Source organism: Miniopterus schreibersii, assembly GCF_964146895.1.
Source record: "Miniopterus schreibersii genome assembly, chromosome: 10".
Classification (NCBI taxonomy): domain Eukaryota; kingdom Metazoa; phylum Chordata; class Mammalia; order Chiroptera; family Miniopteridae; genus Miniopterus; species Miniopterus schreibersii.
Window position 1 is genome coordinate 64,795,466 of NC_138110.1, and position 15,766 is coordinate 64,811,231.

General features: G+C 36.9%; 1 protein-coding gene across 3 annotated transcripts in view; it reads left to right on the forward strand.

Moving 5' to 3' along the window:
- Positions 1-15,766, forward strand: part of ATRN (attractin) — a 109,631-nt gene that overhangs the window by 21,909 nt on the left and 71,956 nt on the right. For all 3 annotated transcript variants that reach the window (XM_081148418.1, XM_081148416.1, XM_081148417.1), the window contains exons 3-6: positions 2,387-2,500; positions 7,520-7,648; positions 12,035-12,240; positions 13,259-13,427. In XM_081148418.1, the coding sequence (XP_081004544.1) occupies positions 2,387-2,500; positions 7,520-7,648; positions 12,035-12,240; positions 13,259-13,427 (618 nt within the window). The remainder of the gene's footprint in view (positions 1-2,386; positions 2,501-7,519; positions 7,649-12,034; positions 12,241-13,258; positions 13,428-15,766) is intronic.

The following is a 15,766-nucleotide window of genomic DNA, read 5'->3' on the forward strand; positions in this document are numbered from 1 at the left end:
CATCAGAAAGGTTTAAATATTGGGAAGTTGTATCTGGGTGGCAGATAACAATTTTCCAAAGCTCAAATCATTGCTTGAAAACTTGTGTTTATCTTTGGCAACAAATACTGCCAGTTGTTTTCTTTGAAGTGATAGTCTTACTTTGTTCATTTTCAAGAAAATATCTGCCATATATCCAACTCTGAAAAACCATAGTTTGTCAGTTGTTCTTTCAAGTAAAAATGGTAAATGGTGCTCCAAGAGAAAAGCAGCTAGTTCAGCTCACAACTCAAACAATTGCAAAAGTGATTTTCCTTGAGACCATTTGTTAGGTAGCAGAGGTGCTTTATGCATACTTCCCATCTTGTCATGCAGAATATGAAAAAGATGTGCACTATTAATGAAAGTACTAGTTTTTACCGTGTAATAAAGCTGTGCGTAAATGAAGCTGTCATTTCTTCTTTTCCTCTGAGGGCATGATGGTTGTGGAGAATAACAGTGATGACTAGTGCAGTTCGGTGCTGCTGTCGTGCTATGCTCCAAGGTGTCCACAGTTTCACCCACTGTTGCTCTTCACCGTTACTATATGCCAGTGTGGTGATAAGGCTCATGATAGCGTAGTATTAATGATTGTGAACATGGTCTTGACCTCTTGGGCCGGGAAATGGGTCTCAGGGCCCCTGGCGTTCTGTGGGCCACACTTTGAGAACTTAAACTCTGTTGTCTGCCCTTGCCCTTTCTATCAGTTCACTCCCACCTGGTGTCCTTCTCCACCATTGCTCTGCATGTGATCTCAGTGGTTGCTCCTCCTTGGCCTAAGCAAAAAATAATTTCTCTTTTTTCTTATCCCCACGTTCAGCCTATCAGTAACTTCTGTCTGTTTTCCCTCTAGAGTATCTCCCAAATCCGTCTACATTCTCCTTTTCATATTCATTCATCTCTGAAATTATTGTAAAAACCACCATCTTCACTTTCCTGGGCTCCTTGGGTAATAGCCTTGAAATTGGCCTTTTGATTTTTGCTTTTGCCCCTTGCCTACCTCTTATCTCATGTGGTTCCCTCAACTTGCTGTTTCAGACTTGCTGATTTTCTTCAGATTGCTCCCACACATCAACTTCTTTCTTCCTGAGAGTTTAAGACAGAGCTGTTTCCTCTGCCTGAAACATTGTTCCCAAGCTTGTCACATAGCTTATCTCTTGTCATTCTAACCTCCTTTAGAGCTCTGGGGTATTTCCCCACCACCTGTTGTACTATCATCTCATAGTCCCTTTAATTTCTTCACAGTACTCATCACCATCTGAGTTAACTTGTTTATATATTTATTTGTTTGGTTAGAGATGTTAGACAAATAAGTGTGAGGTAGAAGAAAAGTCTAAACTGGAGACATATAATTAGGCATCAGCAGAAACTAAATGGTGTTGCTAATACAAGAGCTTTTTGAGTGGAGTGTTTGAGCTGAAGCCTGGTTAGAGAGTGAAGGGGTGAGTGGGATATGAGGAAATGGAGAAAGCAGTCTTCTGTAGAGTTTTACTCTATTAAGAGGAGAAAGGGATGGGCGGGCTCATAGCTAGAAGAAGAGTTGGGATTTGACGCTTTTTATGTTTTATTGTTTTTTGTAAAATATGTGATACATAAGGAGATTTAAATGTGGATGTGGACATTCTAGATGAGAGGGAGATGTTAAATATTTGAGAAATGGAAGGATAAGTAGGTAGGTGTATCTGTTTTGGAAAATGGGAATTTCAGGGATTTTTGTCTCAGTGCTGAGCACAAGCAGAGAGGTGGGACTGAATAGTTTGAAATAGTAATCGAGAGCAGCAATTGTGGAGAGGATGAGAGAGTTAGTAGTAGGACTGCTGGCAGAATTGAAGTACCATTTGAAGTTGGTGAGCAGTTACCAATACTGGAACCAGCTTACTCAGTGGTGTGACTTTCTCTGGCCTGGGTTAATTTTCCTTGGATTCAATCTAAGTCAAAACAGGTAACTGTTTTCCTCTAGACCAGGGCTTTTGCCAGGTAGTTCCATGGAAAGTAAGAGGGGCAGGGGAGTTTAGAGAATTGGCAGGTGTGTTTGTGAAATGATGTAGTGTGGAATCTTAAGTTGAATAAGGAAGTGCAGAAATGGAAGGGCTAATGGGTTGGTTCAGAGGCTGTTAATGAATGGCTACTGTATAGATTATAGGCCCAAAGAGGCCAGACCATATATCTATTTTGTTTATCATTGTGTGTTTAGTGGCCTCTTGCACATAGTAAATACTAAGTAAATCTTTGACGAATAAAGAAATACTCTTTACTATTAATTTCTTCTCTCTGTAAATTTTTAAAAAATCTAGGTGTATTTTTTTTCAAATGTTTGATAGTTATGGTTATTATAAATTACTTTTGTTTTGTTTTGTTTTGTTTTCAGGCCAAATAGAATAATGAGACTTCGTTTCAATCATTTTGCTACAGAGTGTAGTTGGGACCATTTATATGTTTATGACGGGGATTCAATTTATGCACCACTAATTGCTGCCTTTAGGTAAGCTCACTTATATAAGTAGTTAATCATGTGATTTCTGAATTCAAACATATCTCCTAGATTGCATTCTTACTGGACTCACCTTTATTATCCCTTAACACACTATTTCATGGAAAAAGTCCTATTTCTGGAGGCCTGACGGTTTTCTGTAGCTACTAGGTAAGTTTCTGGTAGAGTACTTGACCTCTCTTTTTAGTTTTCTGCTCTGTACCGTTGTGATAGTAGTATCGTTCATCTGCTTCTCATGGTGGTGGTGAAGTTTACATTTTAAAAATGTTTTGTGAGTAATATGTAATTATTTCTGTAAAAAATTAAATCAGGGACCATGTTCATTTTAATCCTTGTTGTATGCCTCATTACATAGGCCTTCAGGAAGCATTTGTTGAATTCAAATATAGGGGTGTGTGTGTGTGTGTGTGTGTGTGTGTGTGTGTGTATTTATGGGTGAGAGAAAATTTTTGGAAGAATACACGGAAGATGAACAGTGGTTATCTGAGGAGAATGAGGAATATACCAATATGTATTACAATTTTTTCAATAACTATATTCTATATTATTAAAATAGCTTAACACCCAATATATGAGGTGTTCTGAATTGTTTTTGGCATTTTAGGTTTTATTAACAATAAGTGGCTGTGTTATCTTTCTGACCACATGGGAATTCAAAACCATTCTATTTTTCTTCCTTTTATTTGATAGAAGATATATAAAATAATATTTTTCTAAAACACACATCTCCTTAGAGAGCCATAGTTGTCAGTTTTTCATCTACAACTCACTTTCTGGATTTTTTCTCCTCAAATATTTTATTTCCTTGACTTAAAATAGAAATCAATTCAACAAATATTTTTTGTGTTCCTCACATGGGACTAGGCTCATGTGGATGAGGAAGTAGCAGAGTAAACAGTACATGAGTTGCCGAAGGACATAGGAGACCAGGGACTGACGTGCCCTTGTATTTCTCCCCTCCTTTGGTTAGGAAATTTCTCTAACATATCTTTGAACTAAGAACCGGTTTCAGAGATTCACTTACGAGGCCAAAGAGAAGGATGGATAGGCCATTCTAAGCATTAAAATGTCATTTGCCAAGTGTTGAGCATGTATATGTTTATTCCAGAATTTGAAGCATACCTTGCATTATAGCAAGAGGCACCCCAAGTTTTAACATAAGCACAAAACTACCTATAGTATAATGTCATGATAGTATACTTATTGGGGGTTCACTTGAGACTGAGTTCATTAATCCAAATATATGGAGTCTCTGTTATGTGCTGGCACCTTGAATCAGCTTGCCATTAGCCCTTTGGGAACATCAGCCAAGCAGGCATGCATAATCAGTTCTGCGGTTCACCTGGACTGGGTATTTGATGAGCAGACATAAATCAACAGCAACACAAGCATAAGCAGAAGCTATAATTGTTCTAATTAACAACTTTTGAGAGAAGCCAAAGTATATGTATACAAAACAGGAGAAATTTTAGGTTTCTATAAAAATAAATTGGTTAACTGATAGTATAAATTAATCCATTGATTGTGTTAAAATTTAACTTATGGTGCATAGTATTTGAGTATGAATTTTCTAAAACTATAGTGAGAAAATAATGTGTTTTAAAATTAAAATTTTCCTGAAACACAAAACCTCTAAAGCAGTGATATGCAGAATAATTTGGAAACCACTGTTTAGACCAAAAGGCCCTGTCATAAGATGGGGAGCAGAGGAGTGCTGTTGGGTCAGGAGGACTTGGATAGAGGAATCAACCCAATGGTGATGTGCTGGGGAGCTAGAGTGGAGAGAGCCTGGCAGCAGATAGTTCAGCCAATAAAGAGAAGAAAAATCATACAGGACTCAGAAGATGTGGACTTTCTTTTTTTCTTTTTTCTTTTAATCCTCACCCGAGGATATTATTTTCCATTGCTTTTCAGAGAGAGTGGAAGGGAGAGAGAGAGAAACATCGATGTGAGAGAGACACATTGATTGGTTGCCTCCCGCGCGCGTCTCGCAGGGATGGAGCCTACAATCTGGTCAGAATCAAACCTGGGACCCTTCAGTCCACAGGCTGATGCTCTAACCACTGAGCCAAACCGGCTAGTGCAGAAGATATGGACTTTTTTTTTTTTAAAGAATGTGGTTTCTTTTTTTTTAAACATATCTTTATTGATTTCAGAGAGAGGAAAGGAAGGGGGAGAGAGAGAGATAGAAACATCAATGATGAGAGAGTCATTGATTGGCTGCCTAGCCCGCAACCTGGGCCTGTGCCCTGACCAGGAATCAAACCCCGATCTCCTGGCTCCTAGGTTGATGCTCAACCGCTGAGCCACACCCAGCCGGGCAAGATACGGACTTTAAATCTGAGTTCTGCTTTAGTCTCTGTGGGAACTTGAACAGGTCATTAATTACTCTAATCTTCAGCTTCTAAAACCTAAACTGAAGGTGTTATATGGTATTTTCTCTGAGTGTATTACAAACTATGAAGTTTAATTTGACTTCAAACTGGTTGATCCCATTTGTCTTTTATATATTGAAGTTATAAATAAAATTTGTTTAATAAACACAATTCCATTACTAGACAAATTTGAGAACCACTGGAGCAAGTCTCTTCCAGTTCTACCACATTATGATTTTGTGGTGCATTCAGTTCAACAAATGCGTAAGTGTAGCACCTTTGTAGAGCTGCTAGGATCTGTTGGTAGGGAGATGCAGAGGTGGTAGTGGTGATGGAGCAGTTTTCCTCTGAAACCATTCTTCAAAAAACATTATTACTTTTGGAGTTTTGTTTTTTTCTTCTGTGACTCTCTATCCTTTCTTACTCCACCCATTCTACCATTCATCCTACACTTTTAAACGTTCCCACCACATAAAAATAATAAGTACCATTAGCTATCACTTGAGCACCTCCTAGTGTGGGGCACTATTTAAGCACTTCACATGCTTTAGCAGTTTGATTCTCATTGCATCGCTGTGAGGTAGATAAGATTTCTCTCATTGTGCATTTGAGGAAACTGAGGCTGAGAGGTGTCAGTGACATGACTAGGCATGTGGTGCAAAGATCAGAGCTCCCATGTCTGATCCTGAAGCTCATGCTAGGATAACAGGGAGTACAGGGTCTCCCACATGTCACAGAGCCCCCAGTCCTTTTCTGTGTCCATATTTCTTATGAGAAAATTGCTTTTGACAAACCCGTTTCTAGGTGGCCAGTACTTACCCTTTCAGCATTTCAGGGGTTTTGGGTGTATAAAACTGATGAAAGCATGATGATGGTTGAAACCTTTATTTTGGTTTCTGGTCAAATGTCACCTCTTCCAAGAGGCCTTCCCTAACTGCTCTGTCTAAAGGAGCACCTTTCGTTCTTTTACTTTGTTCTATTTCCCTTCAGAGCATTTCTCTCTGCCTGGCATTATATATACACACCTGGTGGGGGAGGGGAGGAACTGTATTAGGTTTATTTGTTGGTTTTTAGAACACCATGAAGGCAGGAACTTCTTCACTGTTGTATTCTTGGTACCTAGAATAGTGCCCCATGTGTAAGTGCTTAGTAAATGAATGTTAGTTGAATACATGGTAGAAAATTCTTCACTGTTTTGTAACCTCTAGAGCACCTTCAGAGTCCTAGGGTTCCTAGTGTTGTCTTCTTATTAAAAAGTCTCTCTGAATCAAAATCTTGTCCCACTTTCCCCCTGCTTATGTATTCTTCTAGCCATTTTCATATGAACCTATATAAATACATGTAAATATACATACATATTAGGCCCATTGTTTTGCATCCTGCTCCCCCCCCCATCAGAATGTCTTGATGAGGCTCCTTGTTAGTCCTGCAGATCTACAGAGATGTAATGATTCATTCTAGCAACTTCCTGTGGATTTCAGCCTATTGGCATTCTGAATAGTGCTGTGGTGAGAATTCTTGTATATTTGTCTTTGTATATACTGATGTTTCTTCTACAAATAAATAGAATTGCTACATCATAGTGAATGAGCATTTAAAATTGTTCTAGGCCCTGAGGTGGGAGTTTACCTGGTGTGTGCTCTGAGAGAGCAAAGAGGCCAGTGTGGCTGGGGTCGAGTGAATGAAGGGGAGAGAATAGTGGATAAGATGTTTGTTCATTGGTGTGTGTGTGTGTGTGTGTGTGTGTGTGTGTGTGTGTGTAGCAGACTACATATGGCCTGGTAAGGATTTAGGCTTTTACAGAGTGAGGTGAGGGTGGTGTTGGTGGTGACAGTGCCTCAATAATTGGGTAAAAGATATGAATATATGAAGATATGCAGTAGGCAAGTAAACATAGGAAAAATGATTAACATCAGGAGTGTAAAAGAAACTCAGAATCAAAATTTTAAAATCATTTTTTACTTATTAAATTAGCAAAGCTAGTAATAGGACTGATAATCTTACTTGTTGGTGGGGTGAGGTAAGGCGGACCCTTTCATTCTTTATTAATGGAATTTCAAGTTGGCAGGTCTGTTCTGGAAAGCAAGTTGGTATTGTGGGTCAAGAGCCTTAAAGCCATCATTTAGACCCTTTGACTTAGTAATTCTTTCCCTCTCCAGGCACCCAAAAAATATTTTTGTATGCTGGAGTCTGAGTGAGATACTGAAAGTTAGACCCTTTCAGTGGGTGTTTATCAAACTTATTTATGTTTTTACTTTTCATGTCTTTTGCTGGTATGTATTTGACATTCATCAGCTCATGAAGTTTGTTACTACTTTGATTATTGGAGGTTTACTCAGTTTTTCAAAGAAGTATTATAAAAATTTTTATTAAAAAAAATAGGGCCATTGGTTTTAAATCTTAATAGAAATATAACCCAGAATAAAGGAGAGCCCAGCAACAGATTCAGATCTATTCCTCAGACGAGCCAGAACTAATAGGATTATACTGTGCATTTATCACAGGAAGTTGCCCCTCTTCCTGGAAGTGTTTTTTTAAATTATACGGATATATTTCAGCTCTGAATTTGTGTTTGCTGCCATGTGACATGCCTGTGATTGTGTTTCCCTTTATAAGGAATGTGTTTTCATTTCAGCGGCCTCATTGTTCCTGAGAGAGACGGCAATGAGACTGTCCCTGAGGTTGTTGCCACATCAGGTTATGCCCTGCTGCATTTTTTTAGTGATGCTGCTTATAATTTGACTGGATTTAATATCACTTACAAGTAAGATATTTAAGTCTAATATTTGCGATTTTATTCAAAAGACTATATACTTTGTTTTAGCAATAATAATGACTAACATATTGAAGGCTTACAGTGTGACAGGCATTGCAGTAAGCAGTTTGAATGGATTTTCTCATTTAAAGTTTTTTTAAAAACTCAGTGAAATATGGGCACTGCTTTTCTAGTGGTTTTATAATTGAGGAAACTGGTGGGAAACAGTAAATTGTCAAAATGCTGGGACCACAGTTTTAACCCAGATCTTTCTCCTGTTGAGCTTTTCCTGGAAGAGAGGGACATTTTCCTGTTAATGGATTAAGACATTGGGGGTTTTGCTAAGTACGATTTAACAAATAGTAGTAGTTTTCATGTACTCAGTGGTTGGACCATTGATGACAACTTAGTTGACATTACAAAGGAAATGTAGACAGAGACTTCAGCAGCTTTTGGAATTTGTTGTGATAGGAGAGAGGCTAACTTTTGTCTTTTCTTTTTTTCCTCTTAAGAAATGCCCCCCCCCCCAATTAAATGAACCTCAATAAAGGAAGCAAATTTCACTAAAGGGGGACTACTCTCTCTGTAGAGTAGCCTATTCTCTGTCTCACTGCTTCACTAATAAACTCACTTTCACTTCAAACTCTAAATAAAAAGAAGAAAGAAATGTTTCTTTTCATAAGTGAGTGGCTTATGATAAAGAGCTTCTGAGGCCCTCCAAGCCTAAAATACTATTTGGCCTCTTAGAAAATAAGTTTGCTAACTCCTGGCATAGGCAGTGACCTCCTCATGTACCTTTTTGTTGGGTTCTTTTTCTGCCCATTTTCTCATGATCTCAGTATTCATTCAGGCTGATTTAAAGCCATCTCTATCTTGATTAGTATGGCGATTCAGTCTTTCAGGCGCCCAGGGTTTGTGACTTGGCAGCCTGGGCAGCTTATCACAGTACTAGCAAGGTGATTTTTAGTGACACTGGCAGGCATAAAGGCTGGGTTGAGGGGAGAGGATGATAAGTTTGGTTGGGTGCATATAAGATGTCTAAACAGGACATTGATATTGGGATCTAGGACTCAGAATTGCTGTCAGGGTTGGGATGTCATCTAGGAATCACTGGCATGTGGACAGTGACTGATTGGCCTGTGGGGCATGTGCACAATGAGGAGAGGGATAGTAGAGGCAGCTAAGGGGCAGAGGAATGCCAGTGGGCTTTGTTGTGACAGAAGCCCGGAGAAGAAAGTCTTAGGGAGGAAGAAACTGACAGTTAATGAGGTTGAGTAAGCAGAGGAGGCCCTAGGACTCTCTAGCTGGGAAGGGTGGAGTCAGGGGCTTAGTAGAGATGGAAGGTTAGAAATTCATGGCATTGAGAGTAGGAATCTGGTGAATTTCTTCTCGGAAGGGGAGGGGAGAAAGGGGAGATGTGCTAGGCTAGGGCTTCTCAGACCTCACATACACAGGGGTCTTCTGGAGGGCTTGTTAAGGCACAGATTCCTGGGCACTACACAGAGATTATAGTTCAGCAGTGCTGGGGCCTGAGAATCTGTATTCCTGAATAGCTCCTGGGTGATGCTTCTGCTGTCTACCTATGGCCCACATTTTGAGTAGCCTTGTGCTAGCCATTCATCCAGGCCCCATTCTGGGTTCCCTGTAGTTTCTTAGGTCAGGAGCTAGAGGGCACAGGCTTCATTGTTAAATGGCCCCTTGCTATAGCAGCCTTGGGGGAGAAGAGAAACTCAAGGGAGTGAGCACCCCAGGAGACAAGGCAATTCAAGCACCCCTTGACATTGGAAGCCTTTTGCCTATCATCACTGGAGAGCTCTTCTCCTAGCTCTATGGTCAGTATCTTCCTTAGGAATGCATGTTTTTCTTACCCTGATTGGTGTAGGGGAAAACCTTGATCTCTCCTAGAGACCAGAATTAGTATTTGTTAAACGAAGGAATGATGAGGTTTTTGTAATTTTATTTTTATTTTTTTTATCTTCACCCAAGGATATTTTTTCCATTGCTTTTTATAGAGAGTGGAAGGGAAAGGGAAGGAGGTGGCAAGGGAGAGAGAGAAACATTGATGTGAGAGAGACACATCTACTGGTTGCCTCTCACATGAGCCCCAGTCATGGCTGGGGATCTAACCTGCAACGTAGGTACATGCCCTTGACCGGAAATCAAACCCAAAATCCTTCAGTGCTTGGGCTGACTCTCTAACCACTAAGCTACACCAGCCAGGGCAGGTTATTGTAAATATTATTAGCTTCTTGGTTCCAAGTTCCCCAATTTTTTTTTTTTAGATATATCTTTATTGATTTCAGAGAGAGGAAGGGAGAGGGAGAGAGAAACATCAATGATGAGAGAGTCATTGATCGGCTGTCTACTGCACACCCCCTACTGGGGATCGAGCCTGCAACCCCAGCATGTTTGTTGACCGGGAATTGAACTGCGACCTCCTGGATCCTAGGTTGATGCTCAACTGCTGAACCATGCCGGCCGGGCCAAATTTCTGTTCTTTAAAAAGGAATCCTAAACTGTTTTAGGGGTCCCAGACCCTATGAAAAGCCAAATAAAACGATGGTTTTTATCCCAGAAAAATGCCTAGAAGCACATACGTAAAACACTATCATTCATTTTCCTGGTGTCCTCAGGTTGCACTGAATCCTAGCTTTGGGCTGACCTCAGCAGGAGGACCCTTGAAGCTTATACCCACGGCTACTCACATGTTCCCTAATTTTCTTTTAGAATAAGAAAAGTAGTTATATTTTATTTTTACACAGATTGGCACTCTGCCTTATTTCTCATTCTGAGTCATATTTTAAACAGTTTTTTTTTTAATACTTCAATTTAGACAGATAAACAAGCAGATATTTTGATGTATTACCTGTCATTTTCACATTTTAGAGATACAAAAATACTTTTTGTATTTTGAGATGTTATGTAACTTATTGCTCTAAAGAGTGCTCAGTATTAATTGTGGCACTTGAAGTAAACCTATGCCTAAAGGCATTTGAGTAGAAAGGTTGAAGTTTAAGGGGAAGTTGAAATTATACTTTCCCTCCTTTAGTTTAAAAGGTCCTATGAGTTACCTCCTCCTCTTTGTTTTTCAGTAAAATTGTTGGCTATGTACTATTCCCTCATGTGTGGTTAATAAGTTTATCTGTAGGAAATTATTTGCCATATGATTGGTACAAGGCATAGATATGAGCATATAATGGAAATGCCTTACCTCAGTTTTCTTTTAGGCCTTTTATAAAAATGAAGTGTGATTGTTGTGGCCATTTCAGCATAACAAGTCCAATCTGAAATTTACACTTTATTTTTTGTAAACTTTTGCCTTGCAAGGCTTTTTTCTTAATAAAGATGAAACTGACCTTTATTGAAGCTTCATTTATGTGTAAGTATTATTATATAGAAACAATAGGCACCACTTTCTAGAGGCCTACAGGCATGTCATTTACCTTTCTAACCAAATACTTTATTTATTCTACTTACTGAGGCTTGAAAAGTAAGCATGTGCATTGAACAGATAATAATAATAATAATAATATAGATTATAAAAATACTGTATACAAATATTTATAAAAGTTTATTATAAATGTACCATAAACTGATATTTGGGTGTAGGCATGAACATTAATTAGCTTGTTTTTGTAACTCCTGATTTTCTGACATGTTTTGCTACAAAATCTTTTTCAGTTTTCTTTATAGGCCTTAGAAGAAATCTACAGTCTTAAAGTATCTTGACAGTTCTGTTATCCTCCCCCTTTTAAAAAAATGAATTATGTCTTTTCAGAGTTCTGTCAATGCAGTTATCTTAAGTCTTGTTATTATAAAACACATTATAGTTAAACTTCCATATTACTTTACATTGGCCACCCCTTTTTTTCTATCTGAAATGAGTAGATACACATATTGAGGAATTTTAAATACACCAATCTGGGCAATAATCTTTAACAAATTCTATGAACTTTCAGAGGCTACCCAGAGCGATATATATGCCATGAGGATGATGGTGCATTGTTGGCAGTTTGTTTTGTCCTTTCCCTCTCCAAACTTGCAACATGCCTTTGGCAGTTTTGTAATGCTCATCATTTGTGAGTACCAAGAATAGGATAGTCATGCCATCCTTGAGAAGCTAAGCCTGGACATTTTGCAAGAATCTCTTCTCTCTTTGTAAGTTCTTTAACTTGTCTCTTCTTAAGAGAATCCAACAAGGTCAATTTGATTTCATTACTTGCCCTAGCTATGCAATGTTGGGTGACCCTATTTAGGCTGAATAGTACTGCAGTTATGCTTATGAGTGAACTGGAGGGACAGGGACATTCTTAAACCTTGTATACGAGGAAGTTCTGCTAAATTATTCCAAGTGTTGCTTTGTTTTGATTTAATTTTCTCCCACTGTTTTTATAGTTTTGACATGTGTCCGAATAATTGCTCAGGCCGAGGAGAATGTAAAATCAGTAATAGCAGCAACACTGTTCAGTGTGAATGTTCTGAAAACTGGAAAGGTGAAGCATGTGACATTCCTCGCTGTGTAAATAACTGTGGTTTTCCTCATCAAGGCATCTGCAATTACAGTGATGTCAGAGGATGTTCCTGCTTACCAGGGTGGCAGGGTAGGAGCTTCTTTCATTTTTCTTCCAATTTACAGTGTATTTCTGGTTTAATAACTTTTAATTGACTTTATTTCTAGCATCTATACCTTCTATGTTATTCAAATATCAGGCAGTGTTTAGGTTTTTACATCTCTTTATTGAGCTTTACAAATCTTTGATATTCATAGATGTGTGGTTATAGTCTCTTTAGAATTGGGGAGGGGTTTGACATTCTTTGCAATTCATTCATGAAAGTTGGAGAACTTGGTCTCAGCCATAAGAAGACATAGCAGAGAACCAAGCTGGGAGGTGGGACAAGCTGACAATAATAGTGTCTCCTCTATTTACTATATATTGAAAGCTTCAATATATAGTAAAGTTCTAAAGTAGTCAGCTAATGGATTTATCTGTAGATAAAAATTATTAAAGAAACTTTGCAAATTCTTTAAGGGGTGGGTGATACCTGATACAGATTTAGTGATTTTCTTTATACATTTATCCCTTCCTCAGACCACTTTTATTGTGAAAGGAAATGTGCTTGTTTAAATGCTTTATTTGTTCAATTTGGTTGAAATCAAGGAGGTAAATAATTGAAGTATTTGAGTATTTACCACTGTGCAAATGTTGCAGTAGAAGCCAAACCTTCCAAGAATAGAGCTTCTTGATTTTCTAGGAAATGAGAAGTTTGTACTATTACTCCTGGGACTAAGGGTTTTTTTTTCATTTGCATTAATATTCCCTTTGCCTTCTTTCCTCTGAGGGCTGTTGAAGCAAGTATTGCATTACTAAAAAATCCTAACCTGGATATGGCCAGGTCATCATTAAAAAGTATGTGATTTTGAATTTTATGAGAGATTACCTTTGGTCTTTAGCTTTGAGTAAACGAAATGCACAAATTAAAGGAATTTGTCTGATATCTAGACTCTAAAGGGAAAGACAGAGTATTCTTTAGATATTTGTTACATTTAGAAGATTAAAACTTGAAATGCAATAATTTTAAAGCTGCATTTTGTGAAGCTAATTTATTATGTTTTATTAGGTCCTGGATGTTCAATTCCTGTACCAGCTAACCAGTCATTTTGGACTCAAGAGAAATATTCTAACCCAAAGCTCCCCAGAGCCTCTCACAAAGCTGTGGTCAATGGAAATATAATGTGGGTTGTTGGAGGATATATGTTCAACCACTCAGATTACAGCATGGTTCTAGCGTAAGTTGTTTTAAACACTTTTACAAAAAGCTTAATTTTCTGTTTTGAAAATTTATAAAGTAGAGAGAAACAAAAGGAAAAGAAATCATCAGTAATTCCATTACCTGGTGGAAAATCTCTGTTAATATTTTGGTTGGTAGTATTCTAAACTTTTTTGGCATATCCTTAGTTTTTGAAATCGGAAACCACAAAGAATTCATTGTAATAAACAATAATTCATCTCTTCCAGATACTGTTCTCTCATGTTTGGCTATAAGTATATATAGTAGGTTCCATATAAATAGGGGATTACTTTATCTCTCCATTTAATTAACATATAGGTCAAATGGTTTGAATTTATAGTTTACTAGTGGAAATATGCCATTGTGTAGTACTTCCCAGAGTTCAAGGTCTGTTACCTGGTCTCATGCCACTCATCTTGAAAGGAGAATATACTCAAGCAACTTATTATCAACATAATTCTCAAAACAATATAAAGCTAAAAAAGCAAACTACATAATATTATTTATGTAAAGACTAAAAACAGGAACTTTATTAATTCTAATATATGTTTATATATATTTAAAGTGTAAAAATATGTATGTGAACAAATGATACCACAAAATCAGGATATTAATTATCTCTGGTATTTTGGAGGGGCATATTGGGGTCTTCAACTATATTAGCAACGTTTTATTTCCTAACCTGGGTGGTAAATGCATTAGTATTCATTATTTTTCTCTAACCCTTTCCTTTTGTCTTAAGTATTATATACATGATCTGAAACAAATTTAACAAAACGGTGACATTTATTAAATATGAACAGTACATAAATTAATACCACCTATGATTTTATGTATTGTTTGAATATTCTATATTTTTTAAATACATGAAAAATTTAGAGGTTGATTTCACTTTTGTTTTAAGTTGTATACAGTTTAATTTTGGACAGAATCTACTCCCTGTTTTGAAAGTTGAAAACTTTAGCACTCACATTTCCTCCCATGTCTTCTCCCAATTTTTGTTATATAAGTTTTACATTGTGGAGGTTAATAGCATTCATATCCCACTTGATAAGTCCATAGTTACTTAGTACCAGGTCTATATTTTAGCTGAATCAATCTCTTTATAGACTTCTTACCACAACTTTTCTTTCCTAAGTCTCTAACTCCTTATTATCTGGATTTCACTGTCAAGTAGCCTTTTTCTAGTTGAGCTCATATATATTCCTTTCTCTAAATTCTTTCATGTTTAAGAATGGTATCTGCTTGCTAGCTTTACATTTGAATGACACCTTGGCTGGGTATAATATTCTTGAGCCATCCTTTCTTTCCTTCAGAAATTTGCAGATAGTGCTCCCTTGAATGCTGGTGTAATTATTTTGTTATATAGATACACTATAATTTATTAATCCATTTTCTGTTGATAGACATTTGTTTCCTTTTTTGCTATTATTTTGTTAGTTTATTTTTGCTGGAAGTTTTTTTTTTTTTTTTAATTACTGCTTCTATTTCACTAGTTACAATCTGTCTAGATTACTTGATTCTTTCTGATTCAGTTTTAAAAGATCGTACTTGTTTGTAGGAATTTATCCATTACATCCAGATTGTCCAATATGTTGGCATATAATTGTTAATAATATTTTCTTACAATCTTTTGTATTTCTGTGGTGTCAGTTGTTCCTTCTTCTCTTTCATTTCTGATTTTATTTATTTGGGCTCTCTCTTTTTTTCTTGATGAGTCTAGTTAAAGTGTATCAATCTTTATCTCTTCAAAGGACCAGTTCTTGGTTTCATTGGTCTTTGTATTGTATTTTTAGACTCTAGTTATTTTATTTTTGCTCTAATTTTTATTATGTAATTTATTTTAAAAATTTATTTTTATTGTTGAAAGTATTACAGATGTCTCCGTTTCCCCCACATTGACTCCCTCCTCCCTTGCTCTTATTTTGTGTTAAAACTTTTTTACATCTTCTTGTTAACATATAGTAATGGTTTACATAATTTTAAAAACTTGGATTATTCAGGGAAACTTATAGAAAATAAATAACTTTTAAAGTGTAACAATAGCATTTGTTTCCCTTGGATTTCTTCTATTAAATTATATAGAAATTAAAATTAACACTATTTATTAAATGTATCATCTATAGCATGATTCCCTTTGTCTAAATATATGTTGTTAGTCTATTCTTCTATCTATATATATGCATAGAAAAAATGTCTGGAATGATGTTTACTTAATGTTAATGATACTCATTTTTAGGTGATTAAATTTGGGATCATTTTTAAGATTTTAACTCTTTATGTTTTTGCATTGATTACATTCTTTTTTCCTCAATTTTTTGTTTATTGATTTGAGAG